Below are 25,718 nucleotides of genomic sequence, written 5' to 3'. Positions count from 1 at the left end.
CATTAGACTGCGGTGGCTCTTATTTATACCCTGATAACTATTGTAAGCAAAATAAAACGTTAAGCCAGAGTTAATGCCCTTGAATCCCAGAAAACGAAACTTAAGAAGCACCAATCACAAACAGCCAGGTAGGCTTTCCCAGATTTGTCAACTGCTTAATCTATTGCCAATCAAATGATCGTCTTGCTTTGATCTGTGCCTTTTTCTATAAAAATATCTCTCCTAGCTTTCCTCCTTGGGGTACTCATAATTCATTTGATAGCTGTGTGATTCAAATAGTGTTTGCTCAAATAAACTATTGAAAAGACTAATGTACCCAAATTTATCATTTGATAATATATATAATTGTAAAGTCTAAGTGGTTTATTACAAAATGAAAATACTTTCTAAAATGAAAACTTACATTGTTGGATCATAGATTATTTCACATATTTTCTATGTATTCAGGCCAGTGATTAAAACTGAATTCTCATTTTTTTCTCTTCTTAGGTAAGATTCCAATAACCATGGACAAGAGCAATCACACAGTGACTGAGTTCATCCTGCTGGGCTTCACAGCAGACCCTGTGATGCAGGTGGTCCTCTTTGTCATGTTCTTTGGTGTCTATTCTATGACTGTGTTAGGAAATACCACCCTCATAGTGTTGATCTTTAATGACTCCCGGCTGCACACACCCATGTATTTTTTCATTTGGAATCTGTCTTTTTTGGATTTCTGGTATCCATCTGTCTACATCCCAAAGATCCTAATGATCTGCATCTCTGAGGATAAGAGCATCTCCTTTGCTGGCTGTGTAGCTCAGTTCTTCTTCTCTGCTGGGCTCGGGTACAGTGAATGTTACCTGTTGGCTGCCATGGCTTATGACCGCTATGTGGCCATCTCAAAGCCACTGCTTTACTCTCAGGCCATGCCCATTAAGCTATGTGCATTTTTGGTAGCAGCCTCATACCTCGGTGGCTTTATTAACTCTTCCATCATTACCAAAAAAACTTTTACCATGAACTTCTGTAATGACAACACTATTGATGACTTTTTTTGTGATCTGCTTCCCCTGGTGAAGCTGGCTTGTGGCAGGAAGGATGGCTACCAGGCTCTGATGTACTTCCTCCTGACCTCCAATGTCATCACACCCTCTGCGCTCATACTGGCTTCCTACCTCTTCATCATCACCACCATCTTGAAGATCCGCTCCACCCAGGGTCGCTTCAAAGCCTTCTCCACCTGCTTCTCCCACCTGATCTCTGTCACCTTGTACTATGGCTCCATTCTCTACATCTATGCTCGTCCACGATCGAGCTATTCTTTGGACAGGGACAAAATAGTTTCTACGTTTTACACTGTGGTGTTTCCCATGTTGAATCCCATGATCTATAGCCTGAGGAATAAGGATGTGAAGGAGGCTCTGAGTAAACTCTTCAAATAAATGAAGATTCACTCCTTTTAATGAGATGCAAAGACAATTTTTCATCAGGTAATTATATTTCAAGAAGTGCAGCCATGATGTTCCATCATGATCAAGAATTCTCACTATGACTGTTAAAGAATTTGCACTCTTGATACCTGGCCATTCAAGACACCCAAATGAGGAAATTAAGGCAATTTGGAGGATAAAATTTAAATATAATAATAGAAGGATTTTCATTAAATTTCATGTAACTCTAGATTAGACACAAAGAACTTGAAACCAAAACCTCCCTTCTATCTTATTACAGTGAGATAACAGCACACTCCTTTAGCATATGAAGGTTTTTGACTGGCTGATAATCATAAAATAGTATCTAGATAGTTTTTCCTAGGAATAGAAAAAGAATGCTGAATTAATTTTTCAGTTTTTTTCTATGAATATTAAGTAGTGGAAATCATCAGTTTCCATACCCATAACCAAATTTCTTAAGCATTTTATACATATTTTTCCCCCAAAATCATTAAGACAAATATCCAGAGACATCCATGAAATAATCAGTACAACTAGACTTAGCAAGCATGACCTCTTCAATCTACATCTCTTACCCATCTTATGCAATTAGGGAAAAAATTCAGTCAAGTTCCCATAGATATGATTTTTGTGAATCATTGTATAACCCACTGGGCTATTCTTGCATTTTATAGTAGTGAATGTCCATGGACTTCTGCTTCCAAATTGTGACTTTTTGAGCATCAAAACACAATCACTTTAATAAATAATAATAATAACTACAATGAGGTGAAACAACTTGAGAAATAAAACTCTATGGGTGCACATTATTCTAAAGAGAAAAATTTTATAGGGAATATATAAAGGGAGTGATTAGGCAAGTGAGGAAATATGATGAGATGCATAAAATTTTGATTTTTAAAACTGAAACAATGTTAATGTAATTAATTTCAATAATCCTGAATACGTCCTTATTTCTATAGGTATAAGCAATTTAAAAAATGCAAGAAAGTAAAATGTCAGCAAGTAGTTCCCCAAAATGCAGCAACTCCACTCAGAGCAGGAAAGACTAATCAGCACAGGCAGGGATATATATTAACCTGAAATTTAAATCCAGCATATATCATCACTTCTTGTTGTAACACGAAGTAACCCAACAGAAGCTAGGCCCAACTGTATGACCCTAAGATGCTTGATTTAGACAACGTTCTAAGACCAAAAGCTATTTATGCCAATGCAGACTCTCATTTTCTAAAAGATATCTATTACCCATTAATAATAAAATATTTTCTATAAAATATATTCTAACTGTATCATTCTATGGGGAAATGTCAGAAACAAAAAGTTACGCTGGTGTAATAAACCTATTCTTGAAACATCCTAGCATTGTAAATCTTGATATTTAACTACAATAAAGATACTCAAACTGCTTGTCAAGATCTCCTACTTAAATCCTTTCAACAGAAGTGACCAAGTCCCATTCTCCAAATAATTTTCAATATACCCAGATACGGTAAATTTCACTGACCTAAGTGTATAGCCATAATATTTTGTGTATGAAAAAGTAATCTCAACTCCAAAACCAAGTCTAAATAATGTTACCAGACTCCAGTAAGATGGTAAGATACAGATAATGATGATCCTAGGAAGACATTAAAAAAACAGTAATAAAACTTTAATTAAATATATGGCATTAGTATTTTAGAGAATGTTTTAGAATATGTTTAAGTGTAAATTTGGCAGTCAGTGTTTTTACTCACTGTTGGGAATGTTCCGTCTGCAGCTTATGGTTGTAAAGCATTCAGAAGAATCTTCAACATTAATTTGAAATTACAGCATGTATTTCTAAGGGAATTTTATTACTCAAAATACAAATGAAGTTTAAAGTCTTAAAAGAAAGTAGTTTCTAAACTGTGTCTTTTAGATATATGAGCTTTAATACAAATTTTTGTAAGTACAAATGTTTGTGAGTGTACTTCTGCACGCAAAAATTTCCTTGGATTTACACATGCTATTTTAAAAAAATGATACTTATGGTCTTTCACAGCATGTGATGGACAGTGGACATTTCTGGAGAGCAGGACTTTTGGGATCCCCAAAATCACACTATATGGGGTTTTTTATTCACATTCAGTGTTGTATCTGGTAAAAAAAAAAAAAAAAAAAAAAAAAAAAAAAAGGAGGTGGGCAATAGGATCGATATAGCTGAAATTTACTGTAACTTCCCATTGTTATAATCACAAAACAAACCTCTCTCTCTACCTCCCTTCTTGCATGGCTCTGGTCCCTTCACACTTTCTCAGCACTTCAGTTGAATGAAAGTTACCTGGTAAGTTGTCCAAATTATCTTACTGTTAGAACTGGGTCTTTGATTATCTTGTTTTTATTTGTTTGTGGTACCTTTCCTTTGACAGAGAAGGCTAAGAGGATGCTAGGAAATACACTGCTAAATCCCCTGGGTTCCAGCCATGCTACTTCTTGATCGCATTTTACAGCCTCCAGTAATTTTTCTCTGGTGATTGGCATCAATTGCCCTGCCCAGCAGAGTGGTCCCTATCAGTTCGATGCAGGAGGAGCCCAGCGTGACCAGGGTACTTCCTGGATTCCAACCGGTCAGAGCACCTGAGGGTGTTTCGCTGGGGAAGCATTCTGCCCTTGTTCACTCATGACCTCCCCTTTGAAGACCCTCAGTCCTTTCCCCTCAGACAAAGAGAGGGGTTCAACGTGATGGACTGAGATCCCCAACCTGGCATCTTCAAGTTTTGATGAAAGCACTAATCTCAGCACTTGCCCCCAGGGACGCAACACTGCATTTTGTACACTGTCTTAGCTGAGGGGGTGTAGGGGAAGCAGTTACAGAAATTTCTACCTGAACTCCCAACAACAGTAAGCCTCATTCCATGGGTCAGGGACAGGGAGCTAAAATGAGGGGTTTGTTTTATTGAATGTAGCTATACCCAATACGATGTCTGGGTCTGGGTTTAAAAATAATCATCTACATATCTATTCTGACTGGGCTCAATGAGAGATGCATGCAAGCCAAAACTATCTTTAAATTATTTTTACGAGACCCACTGTCAAGTGTGTACCCCTGATGTTTTTCCATCACTGGAGATTAGTGTTAATTCAGAGTCAGTATCCAATAACCCACAGAAGATCTAGATATTTACCTTTTCCCAATATAACATTACTCTCATAAATGGTTGCTAGCCATTCACAAGAAGCCTTGGAAGAAGATGTACAGTGTACACATTGGCTAAGTTTCAAGATTCTTCCTCAAAGGGTCCATGTTTCCCCATCGGTCCAAGTTTTCAGTGGCTGTAAAGTAGCTCACGTTGGAGAATTACCCAGGAGTGTCATTTCCCTACTAGATCATCTTGAGGTAGTTTTTATCCAAGTAAAGACAGATGTTTTTTCCTTACAAGGAAAATATCACCTTGGTTGTTTTCTTACCTACTTCATTCCATAAGAATCACCTAATCCATGAGACATCGCCACAAATATCTGAACAACAAAATATTTGGTTATGATCTAGGGTTTGTGGCACATTGGGAAATTGCTCCCTTCTTGTCTCTGGGAGTTGAATATTGCAATACAGCTTTCTGCCTGCCTGTTTCTTTTCTTCCATTGGATAGTCCAGATTTAAATTTCAGCAAAAGCCAACCTACCACAAGATATGTATAATTTCTACTTGTATCCCAAGAAATAGTGTACTACCCCTAGAACTAATAACTTCAGAGCGTGTTACTTCTCTATTCTTGATGGAACAGAGTGAGGTTATACGCTCTGGAGAGAGAGCTTGGAAATGGGTCACTTGGCAGGAGGTACGGTCTAGGTCCAGGAATGCAGACATCTGTGGTATCTTTGCAAAAATAGAGGACAGGGAAAAATCACTCTGACCTCACTTCTTTCCCTGCCAGTGACAACCACTGGCTAAACCCATTAAGCAGACAGAGCACAAAGGAACCTACTGATACAGTTAAGACATCTGAGCATCCTGAAGCAAAGAGCAGGTTAAAAGTGTAGAGAATGGATTTGGAAGGACAAAAGGTATTCAGCAGATAATAAAGATATCAGCATTACTGAGCGTATATGCTTTAATATGCAAATATCTGGATATAAATGTATAGTATACACAAGCATGTACACACATGTTTATTTTGCCTTCTACATAACTAGAGAGAATGACAATGGAAATTTTGACGTTACATTTCACCAGGGAATTGTAGTCTCAAAAAAAAAATTCCCCATCATTGAATAATACCCAATTTGTCAACACGCAATGCTATTTAATTGTTCTGTTAGTTATTAGCAAAGCCTAGGAACTCCTAAGGGGCTGCAGGAAGTACAACCCTGGGGATTCAGAAACCGGCATAAAAGATTCTGGGACAGGCAGATTTGAACTCTGTTGAGGTGATGATGTTGCTGAGAATTTTAGGTAAGTTGACTAATTCAGATGCTACAGTTAGACGGAAAATGTTACCTGTTCCTCACAACCAGTCTTAAGATCATTCACATACTAAGATACAATATGTGCTAATGAAGGGGCCTCTTTTGAAATATCTTCACCATCTTCCTACTGAAGTTTCTGAAACTTCTGAGAGTTCACAAGAAGAAGTAGCACTTTTCATTATTAGAGACAAAAATATCCATTAATATTGCAGAAAAAGACAAGGGATGAAAGAAAAAAATAATAATAACCTAAATACACCAGAAAAACAAACAAGCAAGCTACTATCAGGAACCACTTACAAAAGAAACAGCAGTGTTAATATCTCACGGGCAACTGAGGTAACAGGATGAAGCAGCAGTGATTACTAGAGATTATTTTTCTAAAGAGCAAAAGACATCCAAAAAAGTACAAATTTTTTTGTTTAATATTCTTTAAGACAGCGCAAAGGCATATGGCATTTTTGAGAAGAATTCCAGCTAAGAGAAGCTTCTCTCTAAATATAAAAGGTTATATTTTAACAGTTTTGAAAGAAAAGTGCATTATTTAATTTAACACAAAAATATGTCCTTAGTTAGGAAGGACAACCTGTCAGCTAGTTAGCAAACACAGCTGGATTGTCACAGTGTTCTGACTGTGATTAACAAACACAGAACTCAGTTCTTCAAGTCAGTCCCTGCCCAGGGAAATGTGTGCCCCATCTTCTTCCGTTGGTGTTAGGATTCAAAGTAGATCTGTCTGTAGCTTCTCTTTTAAAATGTAAACATGCAACACATCTTTGTATTTGTTAACCCTTTGAGTCTTCACAACATTATAATGGAGGCAGGACTCCTGATATAAAGAAAAATAAGGAAACAAATGATATTTATTTCAGCATCTCTCAGACTTGATCCACAGACAAGCCGTTGGGCTGCTTCAGTGAAAGCTGGTTCCTGGGCCCCACCGCTAGCCTGCTGAATTAGGAGCTCTGGGCTGGGCCAGGTGAATGTTATGGGCATGACATTTGAGAACCACTGGTTACCTGAGTGTCTATGATGTGCCAGGCACTGTGGTTAGTCCTCCTTTGAGTTATCTCAGTAACAACACACCATAGGAGGGATAAGTTATCCTTGCTTTACATATAAAGAATTTGAGCCTTTGCAGTGTCGCCTCTGGGTGGAGAAGTGGAATCCTTGTTAATTGCCTGAAAGTCATTTTTTTTTTCATGGTATCCAAGCTGTCTCTGGTTTAAACAGTCAGCTCTGATTTCTAAAGCAGGCTTCCTATATCCACCGTGGCATTCTGTGACAGAAAGTCTGTTGCTGACCTGAAAAGCTTCTCTGACACTGTCGACTGAAATAAAAAAGCACAATGTGAGAGCCGTGAGTTTCAGTTTTATTTGGGGACTTAGGACTATTGCCTGAGAGACACGAGGGACGCCCTATTAGATGCCTCAGAGGAGCTGCTCTGAAGACACAAGAGGGGAGGTCAGCACATAAGTGGTTTTAGAGGCGTCGTGCAATCGAGCACACGGCTTGGTAGAAGGTTGCTGCTGGTCAGAAGACACAGACATCTTAGTGATCTTAGTGCTCCTCTTCCTATGGGAAGATGCAAGAAATTGCATTCATAGAATTTTCTCCCAGAAATATCTATTTGAAGGCCTGTCCTGCCAGTTTTCCCAGAGCACAGTATCTCATTCTTCATCCTCACCCTGAACTCTTTTCAGGGTGTGTTGAAGGATGGGAAAATTCAGTGGCTAATGACTCAACCCTCGTAGGGCCAGATGGTGGCATTCTTTAGCTGACAATACAGACTCGGTCCATTTGGACAAACAAATATTTGGTAAGGATATTTTGTAGGCAGATTTGTTTGTTTCTTTCTATTCCTTTCTGCAGGCAATACAACTGGCCAAGGGTTACTCGTGCCAGAAAACACATATGAGATCTCAAACAATTCTGCTGATAGTCGAAGGATAAAATGCCATCATTAGAAGCCACCCAGAAAATTGATACTATCGACTTGTTTCTCTTGCAACTCATTCATTCATTTGTTCATTCATCCATTCATTCATTAAATATGTATGTGTGTCTACTATATGCCTGGTAAAATTCTAGGTACTGGTTGTATAGCAATGAACAAAACAGACAAAAATTTCTACTCTCATGGAGTTTATTTCCTGATGGGCTCATATCTCTGCATGACCCCAGAGACCCAGTAGACTCATGAAAAGGTGAACTGGGCACAATATCATCGCAAGTAATCTTACCCCTCAGGAATATTCTCCAGCTGTCTTTTTATTCCTTCACATAACTCCTAGATAAAATGTTTCTCTGAGTTCTGTGAGTTGCTCTGGGAACTAATCAAACCCAAGGTGGGGCTCCTGGAAACCTCTGATTTATAGCAAGTTGTTCAGAAGTACAGGTAACAACCTGGGCTTGCAACTGGTATCTGAAGTTGGGAGAAGGAGCAGTCTTGTGGGACTGAGCCTTTTCCTGTAAAATCCAATGCTATCTCAGGGTAGATAATGTTAAAATTATGTTGAATTTTTGGACACCTTGCTGGTGTCCAGAGTATTGCTTGTTTTATGTGTGGGAGAACAACCCCCAGATTGGATTTTGGGTCTCAGAGAACCAAAATGTTACATTAACTATAAATTTCATTTTAGGACTATAAAAGAAGCATTAAAAGATGCTTGTTGTAAAGTGGAAATTTGTGACTGTGATAGAACTGAGAACTACCACTACAGATGGTATCAAATTGGGATATGTCTTTTTTAGAATTGTACATGGCTAGTTATAAAAACTGGAAAGCAGTGCTAAATCCTGGGCTTTTAGACTCCAAAAGACCTAAATAACTTATTTCTTTTTACTTGCCATAACCAGATGGATTAATTTGCAGGTCTCCACTGTGACAGTTCACTCTAATGCTCAGTTTGATTCTCTCTCTGGGATTTATGATAAATGTGTCAAAGGCTCCTGCAGAATAACTGAGGAGAGAATTTCCTCTATGATTGTGGAGGAAAACTGTGCAGAGGAGGCAAATTTTTACTTTAGGGTCTGGGCCTGAAAATTAGACTGACATAAGACAAGAGAAAAGCATACAAATTTATGTAATATAAGTTTTATATCACAGGGAAGCCCTCATGAAGAAATAAAGACCCAAAGAAGTGGCAAAATCTAAATGATTTCTACAAGTTGAACAAAGAGAAGCAATTGTGAAACAGTAACTAAGAATGTATGTGTAGGCGAAAGGAAGGTAAGAATTGTTTTAAAAGGAAGGACAAAGCTGAAGGGTTCACACATCTCAATTTCAAAACTTACTACAAGCTACAGTAAGAGGCATTGATATAAGGACAGACATAAAGATCAGTGGAGTAGAATGGAGAGTCCAGGAAAAACAAAAAAACAAAAAACTGCTACATTTGTGGTTTTGGTAGGTAGGATAATGCCTTCCAAAACGTTCACATTCTAATCCCTGGAACATGTGAATACATTTGGTTACAAGGGAAGTGGAAAATAAGGTTGCTAATCAAGTGACTTTAAAATAGATTATACTGGACTATAGGCTGGACCTAACATAATCACAAGGATCCTTAAAAGTTGAAAAGGAGGCAGAAGGAGTCCGAGGGAGATGTGACTGTTAAAGAATGGTCATAGAGACATGCTGGTGCTGACTTTAAAGATGGAGGAGAGGGATCACGATCCATGGAATGTGGGCAGTGTCTAGAAGCTGAAAGTCAAGGAAAGGGTTCTCCCTGAGAGTCTCCAGATAGGAACACAGCCCTGCCGACATCTTGATATCAGCCCTGTTGGACCCAGGTTGAGTCCAAATTCTAATCCTAAAGAACTATAAGGTAACATATTTGTATTATTTTGAGCCACTGAGTATGAAGTAACTTGTTACAGGGACAACAAGAAACCAAAACAATAATCAACTGATTTTTGACAAGGGTGCCAAGACAATTCAGTTGGGAAAGAATAGTCTTTTCAACAAATGGTGTTGAAACAACTAGATATTTACACTCAGAATAATGAGATTGATTTCCAACCTCACACTACAGGAAATAACTCAAAATGGATCATAGGTCTACATTTAAGAACTAAAACTATAAAAATCTCAGAAGAAAAAGAGCAAATCTTTGTGACCACAGGTTTAGGCTATTGGGCTAGATTATTTCTTAGATAAGACACCAAAAGCAAGCAAGGAAAAAAATACATAGATTGGACTTTATCAAATTTAAAACCCTTTGTTCATGAAAGTACATCACCAAGAAAGTAAAAAGATAATCCAAAGAATGGGAGATAATATTTGCAAGTCATATGTCTGATAAGAGACTTGTCTCCAGAATATATAAGAACTCTTACAATTTAACAATAAAAAGACAAAAAACCTAATTAAAAATGGGTCAAAGATTTGAATAGATATTATTCCAAAGAAGAAAAACAAATAGCCAATAAACATATGAAAAAATGATCAACATTACTAGTCATTAGGAAAATGTAAATCAAAATCACAGTATTTTAACACTTCAGACACACTTGCATTGCTAATATTACAAAGGCAGACAACTGGTTTTGGTGAAAATTAAGAAAAAATTAGAACCCTCACACCATGCTGGTGGGATTGAAAAATGGTACAGCTAATGTGAAAGACAGTCTGGCAGTTCTTAAAAATGTTAAATACACATTTACCATGTGACTATGCAATTCTGCTCCTGGATGTCTACTCAAGATTCGTTCATAGCAGCATTGTTCATCATTGCCAGAAAGAAGAAAAAATTAAATACCTATCAATTGATGAATGGGTAAACAAAATATAGTGTATCTACATAGAGGAATATTGTTAGGCAATAAAAAAGAATTAAATAATGATACATGCTACAACATGGATGAAAAAGAAAAAAAGAATTATTTTAACAAAAACTCTTTGTGCAGAATTCTTTTGGTCTCAGCTTCCTGTCTTTGATAATGAGAATGTTTCTCTTCTCCTGGTATTAGGAGGGCAGCTCTCACCTAAGAGTTTTATTTCTTATTTTCAGAAAGCAAAGGGGAGATCACACTGTACTTGGGTATCTACTGTTTAATTTTTTTTAATGCCATTAGCTTAAAATAATTCTTATGCCAAAGTGGCATATTGGGATGGCATATTCTACCACCCTTCATGTGTCACCACCTTCTAAACCACGGGTCCTCTCCCACATCTCATGGGCTTTGAACTACTTGTTCATTTGTAGCTTGGAAATGGGAAATAGACATTTTTCCCTCAGTATTTGAATTTAATTAGCTCCACTCCCAGTTCCTCTTCACTTCATGAGCCAGTTTTACTTTCTTAATATCATCTAACATTAACTAAAAATATTTCTATACTTTCTTGTTTATTTATTATGTATCTCTCCCTTCCAAATGAAGACTCAGTAAGGGTCAACCTTATCAACCTCACTTCTGTATTCCAATGCCTAGACAGCACCAAGGGCTCAAGAAATGTTTTTAAATACAAGAATAAATGGCCAAACAGCCTTAAGGCCTCCTACTACTAAATGCATTTTAATGACATAAATAAGTTGTGGCTCAGAAAGCTTCCATCACTTGCCTAACCCAGCCAAGATTCCTGCTCAGATCTTCCTTACTCCAATAACCAAGGCCTTGATCATATCTCACAGGTTTGTAACAGAGAATGACCTCCTTTGGTACTGGTTGCGGTAAACATCTCACTCTTTCATTTGTAGGTGAGGTCTCTTTAAACCATGGAGAGAAGCAATCACACGGTCACTGAGTTCATCCTGGTGGGCTTCACAACAAACCCTGTGATGCAGGTGGTCCTCTCTGTGGTGTTCCTTGCTGTCTACTCTGTGACCCTGGTAGGAAATACCACTCTCATGGTGTTGATCTGTAATGACTCACGGCTGCACACACCCATGTACTTTTTCATTGGGAATCTGTCTTTTTTAGATTTCTGGTATTCCTCTGTCTACACTCCAAAGATCCTGATGACCTGCAGCTCTGAAGACAAGAGCATCTCCTTTGCAGGGTGTGCAGCTCAGTTCTTCTTCTCTGCCGGGCTGGCATACAGTGAGTGTTACCTGTTGGCTGCCATGGCTTATGACCGCTATGTGGCCATCTCCAACCCCCTGCTCTATGCTCAGGCCATGTCAAGGAGACGGTGCCTCTGCTTGCTTGTCTACTCCTACACTGGAGGTTTTGTCAATGCAATAATACTCACCAGCAACACATTCACTTTGAGTTTTTGTGGTGACAATGTTATTGATGACTTTTTCTGTGATGTCCCACCCCTGGTGAAGTTAGCATGTGATGTGAAGGAGACCTTCCAGGATGTGCTGTACTTCCTCCTGGCCTCCAACGTCATCACCCCCGCTGTGCTCATCCTGGCCTCCTATCTCTTCATCATCGCTGCCATCCTGAGGATCTGCTCCACCCAGGGCCGCCTCAAAGCCTTCTCCACCTGCTCCTCCCACCTGGTCTCTTGTACTATGGCTTGTACTGTGGCTCCATTCTCTACATCTACTCTCGCCCAAGTTCCAGCTATTCCCTCGAGAGGGACAAATTGGTGTCCACATTTTACACTGTGCTGTTCCCCACGCTGAACCCCATGATCTACAGTCTGAGGAATAAAGACGTGAAATAAGCTCTGAAGAAACTCTTCAGGGTAACATAATGCAAAGTCTAAGCTACGGATATTTCCCAAACCAGTGCTCAGTGCAAATAGACTGCTTCAGGAGAGGCCTGGGGAGAGGCATTAATAAAACACCTGTTTGAAAAAGATTTTGTTTTTATTAGTTTTTGCTTTAGTGACAATTATAATCTATAATATACTGATTCATTTTAATATTAATATAGTTTTTTTTTTAATGTAGTATTAGGTTCAATGCAAAATAGAAGTGTATATATTCTATCTGGGATCCCAAAAAATTAAATTTTACTTTTCTTTTTCTAAGTGGACCCAATTTATTTTCTCTACTTTATTGGATTTATGAGAATATGAAAAAAAAGTTAAGTTGATTCTGGAGATTTGAGGAATACATCCCTAATCCTTCTTGTCCAGTACTTACAGAACTTCTGTGGAAGTCGAAGAAAAAGGAATGTTAATAATGTTGTGCTGAAAACAGAGACGGCAGTGATGTGTTATTTAATGAATGCAAATGAAAGATCAGAAACATCAGAGCTAGTGCAAAGAGTGGAGTGGGCACAATTTTTTGCTTTGTACTTTTAATTTAAATGAGTTCTATGTATGTGATCATTACAACAATGACTATAATATTTCAATAACAAAGTTTTGACTTCTTAGGCACCAGCTAGTCATTCATCATGTGTAACTAATAATCTCTAATTAGCAGTGTTATAAAAAGTATGGGAAAAAATCCCAACTAGACTTGCCATATACTGAATATGGAGCTTTAGGTTTCTTTGTACTTAAAATCTTCTGGTAGGAGGTGGTAGGATATAGCTGAGTGGTGAGTACATGGTTAACATGCACGAGGTCCTAGGTTCAAGCCCCAGTACCTCCATTAAAATAATAAGTAAATAAATAAACCTAATTGCCTCTCCTCATCCCCCAACAAACACAAAAATAACCCCAAAAAACAAGCAAATAAAAAATAAGTAAATAGATATAATATTAAATATACATATATATTTAATCTTCTGGTAGGACAAAAAAGCACTGAGTTTAGAATATAGTGGGGGTTTTGTTGGTGGGTGGGTTGGTAGGTTGGCTTCTGTTAGTTCCACCTGATGTTACTTTCCTTCATGGAGAACACGTGGTGTATGAAATGAGGAAGAGTGTGGCATACCCCTTCTCTGTGACAAATCCTGCTTGCAGGGTGATACACCATCCTAGAGACACGTCCCTCCATAGATTTAGAAAGGTGTTTAATTGTTTGTTTGTTTTCAATTTAAACAACTCAAATATTTTTGCCTAATGTTAAACTGATACAGAAGATACAAATTTACAAAGGCATTTTCTACATACTCAGTTAGAGTTTTATGAAAGAATATAGAGGGATTCCTTGCTGAAAATAAATATGCAGAAAATCTTGAAAATTTCCTGACATTTAGCCATTCCAATCTTTTCCCCACACAACAAAATCTGCTAAGATTGAAAGTCAAACTATATGCACAAAACCCAACCAATTCCTCTTTTTCTCTTTCTAAAACCTCTCACAGATAATCAAGCTGATAATTTTTATGAAAATCTAGTACTGCCAAGAAGCAAAACACAATACTGTAGAACATCAAACAGCTCGATATTATGGATTTAAAATAGTTTAATCACAACAAAATAATAATAAATAATTAAAAATGGTTTGATCAATGTTTCATCTTTTAAGTATAACCTGTTGCATTTACTTGAAATGTTGCGACACTTACAAACATGTTTGTAACATGGAAAGTGCAATGAGAGCGTGCTGCCAAAAGATAACCTTCATCTCTGGCGACTTCTGATCTGTGTTGCTTTCCAGAAGGCCTCCTTGACATCTTTGTTTCTCAGGCTATAGATGAGAGGGTTGAGCAGTGGGTTGACCACAGTGTAGAACAGGGCAGCCACTTTGTCCTTCCCCAGGGAGTAGGTGGAACTTGGCCTTGAATACATGAAGAGCAAGGATCCATAGAAGAGCATGACCGAGATGAGGTGTGACGCACAGGTGGAGAAGGCTTTGCGCCTTCCTGAGGCCGTGCGGATCCTCAGAATAGCCAGGAGGATGTTGAAATAGGAAATCAGGATGGCAAGAATGTTGGAGAGGACAGTGAAGCCCACCACTCCCAGGAGGACCTTTTCATAGACCTGGGTATCTGTACAGGACATTTTCACCAATGGCGGTGCATCACAGAAGAAGTGGTCGATGATATTTTTGCCACAGAAACTCAGGCGAAAGGTGTTGGCGGCATGGGCGATGGCATTCAAGAAGCCTCCTGTGTAGGAGCCAGCAACGAGTGTGGTACAGAGAGAGCTGGACATAGTGCTTGAGTAGAGTAGCGGGTTACAGATGGCTGCGTGGCGGTCATAGGCCATGGCCGCTAGGAGATGGCACTCAGTGTAAGCCACAACACAGGAAAAGAACAACTGGGCTCCACACCCAGCCAGGGAAATGCGCTTATCTTCTGAGACACAATTGGCCAGGATTTTGGGAGTATACACAGATGTGTACCAGAAATCCAAAAAAGACAGATTGCCAATGAAAAAATACATAGGTGTGTGCAGGCGGGAATTGACACAGATCAAGATAACTAGGGTCATGTTCCCTGACAAGGTGATCAAGTAGAGCACCAGGAATATTCCAAATAAAATCAGCTGCCACTGGGGGTCTGAAGAGAGACCCAGTAAGATGAACTCAGTCAGGATGGTGCGATTTCCTATTTCCATGTTCACAGAGGGGAAGGCCTGATAACAGTCATGAAAAAAAAATTTAGTGATTTTTGTTTTGAAAGAAATAAAGGTATATGGCTCAAGTCAACAATTCATGAACCCCTTCCTGTCTAGATAAAAAGATAAAAAAATTCAGTCTGTGACTTGGAAAGACCACCGGAATGGGAGTTGGGATCTGATTTTGGAATTAGGGCTTTTACTTACTAATTGTTTCTTACTAATTGTTTCATGCAGGACAAGTCCCTTAGTTTCGTCCAGCAGGTGAGAAAAATGATGAGCTATGACAGATTGTCTGATGGAGTTAAGGAGACATAAAGGAAAGCATCCAGCCAAACGTCAGGCCCACGGTGAGCACCCAAACATGTGAGTGTCCCGTGTGTGTCAGCGAGTGTTGACATGTCAGGCACGTGCTGGTACTTCACAAATGCCAGTTTACTGTTCCACCCCTGCCACCGTTAATACAAACAGACTAGTACAGACATGACTCACTGTGCTCAGAGAGTATCCTCAGTTCTATACTTAACCACTTAATTCTTTCCACAACGTATATGGTAAGTATTATTATAATCCTCACGTAATTTAAGAAACATTTCCAAGTTCCCAGTACTAGTCAACAGCAGAGCCGGTATTTGGACCCAGAACTTTCTTTATCAAAAATATGTGCTCTCAACTGTTAAGCCGCTTGCCTCTCTTATTTGTAAATGTATTTTTTCTCCTGTTCCCCAATTAAGGCAATCCTATAATCCTCTGACAACCTGAATTTCTTCACCTATGAAAATAGCTTTTTTTTTAAACTGTTTTTATTCCATATTTTCTCTAGTTGACATGAGATTTATATATGTATACATATATATTGTATATATGGTTTAAGCATTTTTTGATATAGTAGGTGGTGAATATTAGGAAGAACCAAATTTTTGGTGTTAAAGATAAATTGAGAAACCATGAATCCTTCAAAATTTATATCTTGAACTTGCAGGGCTCTCAGAGAGAAGCTAAGAGAAGGTATCTAATGTCAAACACTATAGAATTAGTGCTAATGCCCCAGTGACCAGCTTACTTCCCCCCAGGTAGAGATGCAGCGAGGGCAAACTAAAATTAAGAAGATTATGATTTATTTAAATATTAAAACACTTCTCTTTGAGCTAAGCTAGAAACAATGTTATAACTAGAATGCAAATCCAAGTTTCCTACCTCAAGGTCTATTGTCTTCACTTGTTACTTCGTGAGATATCTTTCAAAGATTGGGTATCCTAACCTTTCAAATGTAGCTAATAGGTTCAGAGAGGATGTGACTTGATTGATGACACTGTGGTTAAAGAGGACCATTCCGTTTCTTTATAGTATCTGATGGATCTTGTCTCATGAACGCACGAAGCACAGATGCTCTAGTCATACATCCAAGGTTCTAGAAATGGCTTTAATGTAAACCTTTACAAACGCCCTCCTCACCACTTTTTTTCACCTACTAGAACTTCCACCAAACTATATCACTCACATGATTGGTTCCCACACACACCCTGGGAGCTCCCCAGTTATAGTACTATGTTGTTATTTATTTGTACAACTTCCTTCTGAATATGCTCAAGCTTGAGTAGAATTATCTTGGCAGGAATTTTTGGTTATTATATTGGTAGCAGATAAAATGGTGGGTCATGGACACCACCTCAATGGTTACTATAAACCATCTCTGCTATGTTATCACTTGTCTAAGGAATTTTTTAAAAATCTAGAACTTATGAAGCTCATTTTTAATGCAATATAATTTGGGGGGGGGGACCTAAAGTAGCTGGACAGAGCCAATTATTACTGTATTAGTAGTAGACTACTGACTTAAAGAGACAAAGAACTGAAAAAAATTAATGTTCTGGGTTTTTGTGCATATATATCTAAGCTTAAAGTCTTCTCAGAAGAAAAGATGTATAAATTTGATCTGAAAAATGAGTGCAATACAGCCCATTGTTGGGGATAATGAGAAGGGAGAGCATTTCCATGAGAAGGAAAAGCATGTATCAGGTCCCTCACATGAGAGAGTCTGGAGAGTTGAAGATGCTGACAGGGGCTAAATAAAGATGGCACAGAGAGAGGAACCAGAATAAAGCCATAGAGTTATCAGCTCACAAAATTCACTGGAAGCCAGATTAGGGATTTTGGCCTTTAAACCAGCACAAACGGTAGTCACCACCATTATGAGAAAGGAACACAAGCTCATTAACATTTTCAAGGTTTACTCTTACCTCAGATCAGAGAATGGATTAAAAGAGAGGAAAATTGGTGGGAATGTAGTTTGGTGCAGCCATTATGGAAAACAGTATGGAGATTTCTTTAAAAACTAGAAATAGATTTACCATGTGATCCAGCAATCCCACTCCTGTGTGTATATCCAGAGGGAACTCTAATTTGAAAAGACACATGCACCCCAAAGTTCATAGCAGCACTAGTCACAATAGCCAAGACATGGAAACAGCCTAAGTGTCCATCAGCAGATGACTGGATAAAGAAGTTGTGGTATATTTACATAATGGAATACTAGTCAGCCATAAAAAATGAAATAATGCCATTTGCAGCAACATGGATAGATCTGGAGATCATCATTCTAAGTGAAGTAAGCCAGAAAGAGAAAGAAAAATACCATATGATATCACTCATATGTGGAATCTTTAAAAAAAAAAAGACACAAATTAATTTATTTATAAAACAGAAACAGACTCACAGACATAATAAACAAACTTATGGTTACTATGGTGGTGGGGAGGGATAAACTGGGAATTTGGGATTTGTAGATACTAACTACTATATAAAACAACTATATATAAAATAAACAACAAGTTTATACTGTATAGCACTGGGAACTACATTCAATATCTTATAGTAACTTATAATGAAAAATAATGAAAATGAATATATGTATGTACATGTATGACTGAAACATTTTGCTGTACATCAGAAATTGACACAACATTGTAAATTGACTACATTTCAACTAAATTTTTTAAAATTAAAAAAATAGCTAAATTAAGAAAAAAATAAAAGAGAAGAAAAATTCCCTCTTACATATAGAACTTCTCCGAAATCCTTCATTCTCTATGACCTGTTGAGGCCAGTTTCTGATAAAGGTAGGAAAGAGGTATTCAAACTCACTGAATTACAAGGAATTATGTAAACCAGGAACTTATCCTGATAAAAAAGACTCAAAGATTCTCAATCTCAATTTCTCTTCTAACCAGGAATGTGTATTTATACAGTAATTTAACTTTATACTAGAAAAATATTAAAGACAAGATCCTTTCAAAGGATTGGTTGGTAATGAAAGCATCCCCTGTGTACTTTGGTAAGAAAACTACAAGACACTACAAAATCTTGAAGAGTGGATAAATAAAACTGATATGTCTTAGAACATTCTATTAAAAGCCTGAATCGTAGTCATCATTCTGACTTCCGTGTGAAACTTAATTGTATCACAAATTAATCACATTATATTTGGTACCAAACCTCTAATATTTAAAAGAAAAAGTGATAAATTAACCACAAACCAATGATCTACATAATACGTACTTCTTAAGTGACTGCAATTCTTCAGTGATTTCATGATATCAAGGGTAAATTCTGTTATGCTACTTTTCCATTTGGAATGACCTTGTGGCTTGTTTTGGCCACCAGTTTACAACATAGGCAGCACCATGCAGATGCCAGGCCTGGATCTCAAAAGACACTGCAAGCTTCTCTTCTCACTTTTGGAATTCTGCTACCACGATGTAAATAAGCCTCAGTTTGCTTGCTGAATGATGACACTTGCGGCTGCATCCTTTTTGAGACCCCAGCTAACAGCAAGCTGGACCTCTGACATGGGAGTGGGGCCATTCCATTCTTCATAATCCAGCCCTCACTGACCTTATGGCTAAACACAGACATAGCAACAACCCTAGCTGAGAGCTGACGGGGCTGGGATATGCAGCCTCGCATGACCGCACAATTGAAAGGGCACCTGAGTTCAAATCCTGATCCCATCCCTTGGTAGATCTGTCACCTTGGGAAAGTCCTTAACAGCCCCCAACCCACACTTCTTCACCTTTAAAAAAAGTAAGAGAACTATCAGAGCTGTGGACGTAACATGCTTGGCCCTGTGTGTCACCAGAAAGTATACCTAACTTATGGCAGTTATTTTTATTCTGAGAAATATGAATTACACTTGATTTATTTTTAAAATCTGAGCTCAAGAAAAAATAAAGCCAAGTTTCCACCAAGAGACCATTTAGGCCAGAATAACAGTGTCCTTCATAATCTTTCTACAATCCTGAAAGTTAAAATTTTTTTTTTTTGATCACCTACTTACATGCATTTCACAAAAAATTGACAGGCTTGGAAGTGCAAATCTGATTTGCCTTGGACTGAGGAGTCCTGTGACAGGGACAGAGTTAATCACCTGTGTGTGTGTGTGTGTGTGTGGTTTCTTTTTTTTTTTTCTTTTTTATTGAAGTGTAGTTGCTTTACAGTATTGTTTTCAGGTGTACAGCATAGAGATTTAGTGATTTTTTTCTGATTAGATTCCATTATAGGTTATTACAAGATATTCATTGTAATTTCCTGTGCTATACAGTAAATCCTTATTGCTTATCTGTTAGAAGTATGGGATTAGCAGCTACAAACCTGTATGCTTTTAAGAGTGCCACCTGTCTTCCCTGGAACACAGTCTCACCCACATGCCAAAGCGATTGATCCCTTTCCAGCACTCACCTTCTATGACTTCAGTTTGTTAAAGCCTCTTAGAGAATCTACCATAAATATAAGAATAGATAACCTCACCTCCAACAATACAGTGTGTGGAAGAGATTAACGACCCTCATACATGCATATATCTTTGGAGACATCAGGCATCTTTGTTGAAGTGAGAGAGGAAGTGTATCTTATTTTAACACCATGATTTGCATTGTCATCCTTGTTTCCATAAAAATCAATCATCTGAGCTGTGTACATACCTTAACCTATTTGCCAGGAAAATCATTAATTGTTCTGAAATTTTTCTACTGCTGGATCTCTTTGAAAACCTCACAAAAGCAATACATCTTCTCCCCGACATCCAAAACTGCACATAGGCTTAAACACAACAAAATTTTAGATGGTTCAACAAATCCCCAAAAATCTATCCATAAATTTTGTGGTTATGATTTGCAATTAAAATTTCTACCACTATAAGATGCCCAAGTTTTTCAGGGCTTACATTCTATAACTATAAGAGATAAGTAATAAATACTTCTAACTTGACACATTTACATCTGAACTCCTAATCTTCAGTCCCCCAAATTGATCTATCTGCTCATTTCTCATATTAAGTAAGAAATTTTACTCTTCTTGTTTCTCAAGCCACAAATTGGGAATGAATCAACTCTCTTTTTCTCCCATCTTCTCTTCAAACTTCCAAGAAATCCTGGTGCCCCTTACCTTCAGAACATATCCTGAATCTTAGCACTTTTCATCATCTCCACTGATACAACCGTGGTCCAAACTACCACCATTTTTGCCAAGAATATTGCAAAATCCTACTAGCTGGTCTGTATGCTCATTCCTCTGTAGTCTATTTTCAATAGTCCATGCAGTCCTTTACAAACACACAAACAAAAAGTAAGTCATGTCACTCCTGCTCTTAAAACAACCCTACAAATCTATTAATTTATTCTAAGTTAAAGTCAAATTCCATACAGTGGCCTCAAGTTCCTCTATGAACAAACCCTCTATTACCTACAAGTCCTTCTCTTCCAGCCTTGCTGACTTTCTGTTTCTCAAAAACAGCAGCTCTGCCCCAGCATCAAAGATATTTGAACTGTCTGTTCCCCTGAGACACTCTTCCCCGGATATTTGCCAGGCTCACACTCTCAGTTCTTGTAAGTCCCAATCAAATGTCATTTTCTGACATTTCTGCCCATTCTTATCACTCTATTTTAAATTCCATATCCTCTTCCCACCAACCATCCCCATCTTTATTATTCTGCTCAGACCCTGCTCTATTTTCCACAAGACCTACAGTCATCTTCTAACTCTTGTTTATTAAGTTGTATGTTTTTCCCCACTAGAATGCATTAACTACAGAGCAAAAAGATTTCTTTGCTTTGCTGACTGCTGAATCCCAAAGTATAAAACTGTTCCTAACATCCAATTGGCACTTAATTAATATTTCTAAACTTAATTAATGGGCAATTACTTTTATCATTTGAGGCTGGTTTTCCCCGAAGTATCATCTACGTCTATCCTAGCTCCAACTGTTCAGGACAAACCTTCCGTCAAGTGGACGCTCCTGGTCAGTGTATGACATCGCCAATACACTAATAAGAAGGGAGAGTAAATAACAGAGAGGACTCATAACCACTAAGACGGGAAGATGGGCTAAAATAATTCCTGAATTTGAAATGAATTGGAATTAAAAAGTGAATAAAATAAATGACAAAGAAGATGTCAGAGCCAGTCATGCTAAAGCATCTTGTATAGAATGACGTCTCAAGTCGTGTGTCCCCTGCAGGAACTCTGCTCCTTGCTCCCTTCACTGGAGCACTTAAAATTCTAGGGAAGAGCGTGTCCCTCTAGTACCAGAAAATCAGTACCAAGAAGTGAAGATATGACACTCTAGCAGCTTGGACAGCTCAGAGGACCAGAACCACTAGTCAAAAAGCATGTCACCATTTTTGTCCTCTTGTTTTCTCCACTGTGTAAGGAAGTGTATGATGTCCTAGGGTTAACTACCAGATTGAATTTGAATTCTAGGTGAGGGTTATATATATCATTAATGGAATTCTCTTTAGAAGACTCTGTGTGTGTGTGTGTGTGTGTGTGTGTGTGTGTGTGTGTGTGTGTGTGTGTTTGGCATAAGAATAACCCTTTGAGAGCCAGGTCAGACTGTCTGAGGTCACAACTCAGATCGCAGAGAAGCCAAACCACTTAGCTGCCCCAGAGCCCAGCTGCTTACCCTTGGTCAGGAAGGACACTCTGGGAAGTGACACCCTCTGCCCTCTCCTCTGATGTCTTGGGCTGCCCTGTTGGACCCAATATATGTATTTCCTCAGCAGCCCTTTGGGACCCCTCCCACAGAACAGCCCAGAAACAGACATCTCAGTCTCCAAAGACACAATTAAAGTTCATTTGGATTATGGGGATAATATAGGAATTAGGCTATGATGAAATGAGGAGTATTTCATTAAAAGTGGACTCGCAACGTGGACGTAAGTCACAGTGTAATCATACATGTAGTCACATGTATCTGACAATAGAAACTCCAAATTGTGCTAATTAGACTTTCCTAGGAATTACCTGGTGATCTACAAGGTTTTTCCCTGCCATATGCGCCTCTCTCTGTCCAGGCTATGCTTCCCTGTCTCACTTTTCAGGAAACTCCTATCAACCCTTGGTGCTACAGCCTCAATTGTAACCCTCCAAAATCCTCATGTCAAAGCCCTAACCTCCAGTGCCTTGGGAGGTGACTGCATCTGGGGACAGAGCCTTTACAATGGTAACTGACTTAAAACGAAGTGGTTAGGATGAGCCCTAATCCAATCTGAGTGGTGTCTTTACAAAAAAAAAATCGGAAATTTGGACACACAGAGAAATACCAGGGATGCTTGTGTACAGAAAACAGACCCTGTGAGGATCAAGCCAGTAGGTGGCCGTGTGCGTGCAACGGGGAGAGGCATCAAAACAGATCAGCCCTGATGGCACCCGGATCTTGGTCATTTAGCCTCCAGAACCGTGAGGAGAAGATTTCCTCTGTTTACGACACCAGCCTGCGGCGTTTTGTTATGGCCACCTTAGCAAAATGATGTACAGCTTATCAGCACCAGGGCGTTTATGTTGGTAAACTCCACGTTTTATATGTATAGAGACTACTCGAATTAGGAAATGTGACCCATGAACATATTCTTTAATTTTTCATTCAGTCATACATAAAACTGAACAAAGGAATCCAAACATTCATATGGCCTTGTATCAATGATTGGTTTAGCTCATAGAGAGTTTCACTCTGAATCCTCTCTTTGATGTAAAGCTTTTCGAAGTCTGTCCCTCTGCTCATCTATCTCTATCTATATGTCCATTTCTGTCTGTTTCATAAAGCAGTTCTTCTTTTACCCTTGGTTCTTTTAATTCTTGGTGAAAATATTATTTTATTGGAATCCTGCAGTGACTCTAAAGATGTTTGTTCTTCCCTACATACATTGTCAAGGAAATCTCTGCATTATAGCAAGCAAAAATGTGAAAATAAGAAAAGAGAAAATAAATGTATTTTGCAGGGCATTTTACAGTAGGTAGTTCACTTATGACCTCTTAAGTAGCTATCCCTCCTAACAAATAACTACATGCCTCTGGAGCCAGAAGCCCTGGGTTTGCATCCTTGTCTTCTCACCCATGAATTGCTTGATTAGAAGCAAGCCATTTCATCCATCTAAACATGAGCGTGATTCCATAACCAGAATTAGTATTCCATATTAGAGATTAAAATGTTGTACTTACAAGCAGCTTACAAACGGTCAAGTAATTTTAAAAATTGAAAAAAAAAACAAAAACACTTTCAACTCTTCAACTTTCTCAGAATCACAGCACTACAATAGAATCTATTCCCAGCTAGTATGCATAGCAGTTTTCCAGCTTTTCTTATTTTATTTATTTCTGAGACCACAATCTCTTATCAATGACATAAAGACTATCTGTAAAAAAATAAAATAAAATAAAATGATAACAATAATAGTTAATAATAATAATTAATAATAATAATACAGACTTTGTTTACCAAAGCCTCTGTCTGGGAAACGTGGCTCTATCTAACATTTTCCTCAGGGCACCTTTAACGTCTTTATTTCTTAAGCTATAGATCAAGGGATTCAACATGGGAATCACCACCGTGTAGAACACCGACACCACTTTATCCCTTTCCAGGGCATAGCTAGTACTTGGCCGGGAGTAAATGAAGAGAATGGAACCGTAGTACAAGGTGACAGCTGTCAGGTGAGAGCCACAGGTGGAGAAGGCCTTGAGGCGGCCTTGGGTGGAGCGGATCTTCAGGACGGCAGCAATGATGAAGAAATAGGAGGCCAGGATGAGCACAGAGGGAGTGATGACATTGGAGGCAAGTATAAAATAGAGCACCGCCTGGTAACTCTCCTCCACATCACAAGCCAACTTGACAAGCGGAGGCAGATCACAGAAGAAATCATCAATGAGGCTGTCCCCACAGAAGCTCAGGGTAAATGTTTCACTGGTGATGATGGCTGAGTTCAGAAAGCCACAGAAGTATGAAGCTGCAATGAGACTGGCACATAACCGTGGGGACATCACCTGGGAATAAAGCAAGGGGTTGGAGATGGCCACATAGCGGTCATAAGCCATGGCGGCCAACAGATAACACTCACTGTAGGCCAGTCCAGCTGAGAAGAAGAACTGAGCTGCACAGCCAGCAAAGGAGATGCTTTTGTCATCAGAAATGCAGGTTATCAGGATTTGGGGGGCATAGACAGAAGCATACCAGAGATCCAGGAACGAAAGGTTTCCAATGAAGAAATACATGGGCGTATGGAGCTGAGAATCAGCACAGATCAGAGAAATCAGGGTGATGTTCCCCAAGAGACTGAAGATATAAATGATGAGGAAGATGCAAAAGAGAGCTCTCTGTAACCATGGATCTGTCGTGAACCCTAAAAGTATGAACTCCTTCACTGTGGTGGAATTTCTCCCGTCCATCGATTTTGGGTCTCTTTGGTTCCTTTCTGTGGAAAGATTAGTCAGCATGTCATGACTTAAGATACAGGTATGTCAGCTCCCCATCATTTCCATTTTAGATCATTGAAGAACTCAACTGATGCAGAAACATTGTTCATTATAGCACACGTTAATACTGAGCTGCGTATCATTTTTGTTGGATAACTGGGGATTATTCTATGCTGTCCTGAAAGATATAGTCATTATGCACAGAACATAGTATGTGTCAAGCATGTATTTTTAATCTAATTGTCTTCCTTTTGAGAGATGGTGACTTGTTCATCTTTTCTTCTGTTTGCACTTAGGGTGATCGGGGACCACGTGGAAAATATGAAAAAGGGACTTTGTTTTCTCTTCACATCCTTGAATCTTTTGTCTTTACTAGAGAATTACACGGAGAAGCATACTTTTATTATTCTAACCATATTCTGGAATATCCTTGGAAGTACATTTACTATAATTTCCTTGAAGGCAACACTTACATTTTATTCAAAATTTTCTCCACAAAGTCAAGAAGACATCTATACATAAAGTCAAAAGAATGTGTAACTTGATAATAGATTTTCTTAGATTATAGGAATTTGAGACCATAGCCACCAGTATGACACTCAAATGTATGCTGAAAGGAAGCAAAAATATTAATCCGTGGATAATTGTGTTCAAAATGTGGTTGAATTGCTTATAGAATCAAAGTTTAAAATAAAATAAAATAAAATAAAATAAAATAAAATAAAATAAAATAAAATAAAATAAAATAAAAT

The 25,718-nt window shown here is 38.4% G+C and overlaps 3 protein-coding genes and 1 pseudogene across 3 annotated transcripts; 2 read left to right on the top strand and 2 right to left on the bottom strand.

The window, feature by feature from the left end:
• The first annotated feature begins 506 nt into the window (after positions 1-506).
• Positions 507-1,424, top strand: LOC105090028 (olfactory receptor 9G19). Its single transcript, XM_010981219.1, has one exon. The coding sequence runs from the start codon at positions 507-509 to the stop codon at positions 1,422-1,424; it is 918 nt and encodes a 305-aa protein (XP_010979521.1).
• A 10,163-nt stretch (positions 1,425-11,587) lies between these two features.
• On the top strand, positions 11,588-12,516 carry LOC105090060 (olfactory receptor 9G19-like; annotated as a pseudogene).
• A 1,767-nt stretch (positions 12,517-14,283) lies between these two features.
• Positions 14,284-15,237, bottom strand: LOC105090059 (olfactory receptor 9G4). Its single transcript, XM_010981249.2, has one exon. The coding sequence runs from the start codon at positions 15,220-15,222 to the stop codon at positions 14,284-14,286; it is 939 nt and encodes a 312-aa protein (XP_010979551.2). The 5' UTR covers positions 15,223-15,237.
• Positions 15,238-23,988: 8,751 nt separating this feature from the next.
• Positions 23,989-24,939, bottom strand: LOC105090058 (olfactory receptor 9G19). Its single transcript, XM_010981248.3, has one exon. The coding sequence runs from the start codon at positions 24,937-24,939 to the stop codon at positions 23,989-23,991; it is 951 nt and encodes a 316-aa protein (XP_010979550.1).
• Positions 24,940-25,718: the final 779 nt, after the last annotated feature.

Source organism: Camelus dromedarius, chromosome 12 (genome assembly GCF_036321535.1).
Source record: "Camelus dromedarius isolate mCamDro1 chromosome 12, mCamDro1.pat, whole genome shotgun sequence".
In the NCBI taxonomy this organism is placed as follows: Eukaryota; Metazoa; Chordata; class Mammalia; order Artiodactyla; family Camelidae; genus Camelus; species Camelus dromedarius.
The sequence above is the reverse complement of the archived record's forward strand: the minus strand, read 5'-3'. Positions and strand labels throughout refer to the sequence as shown.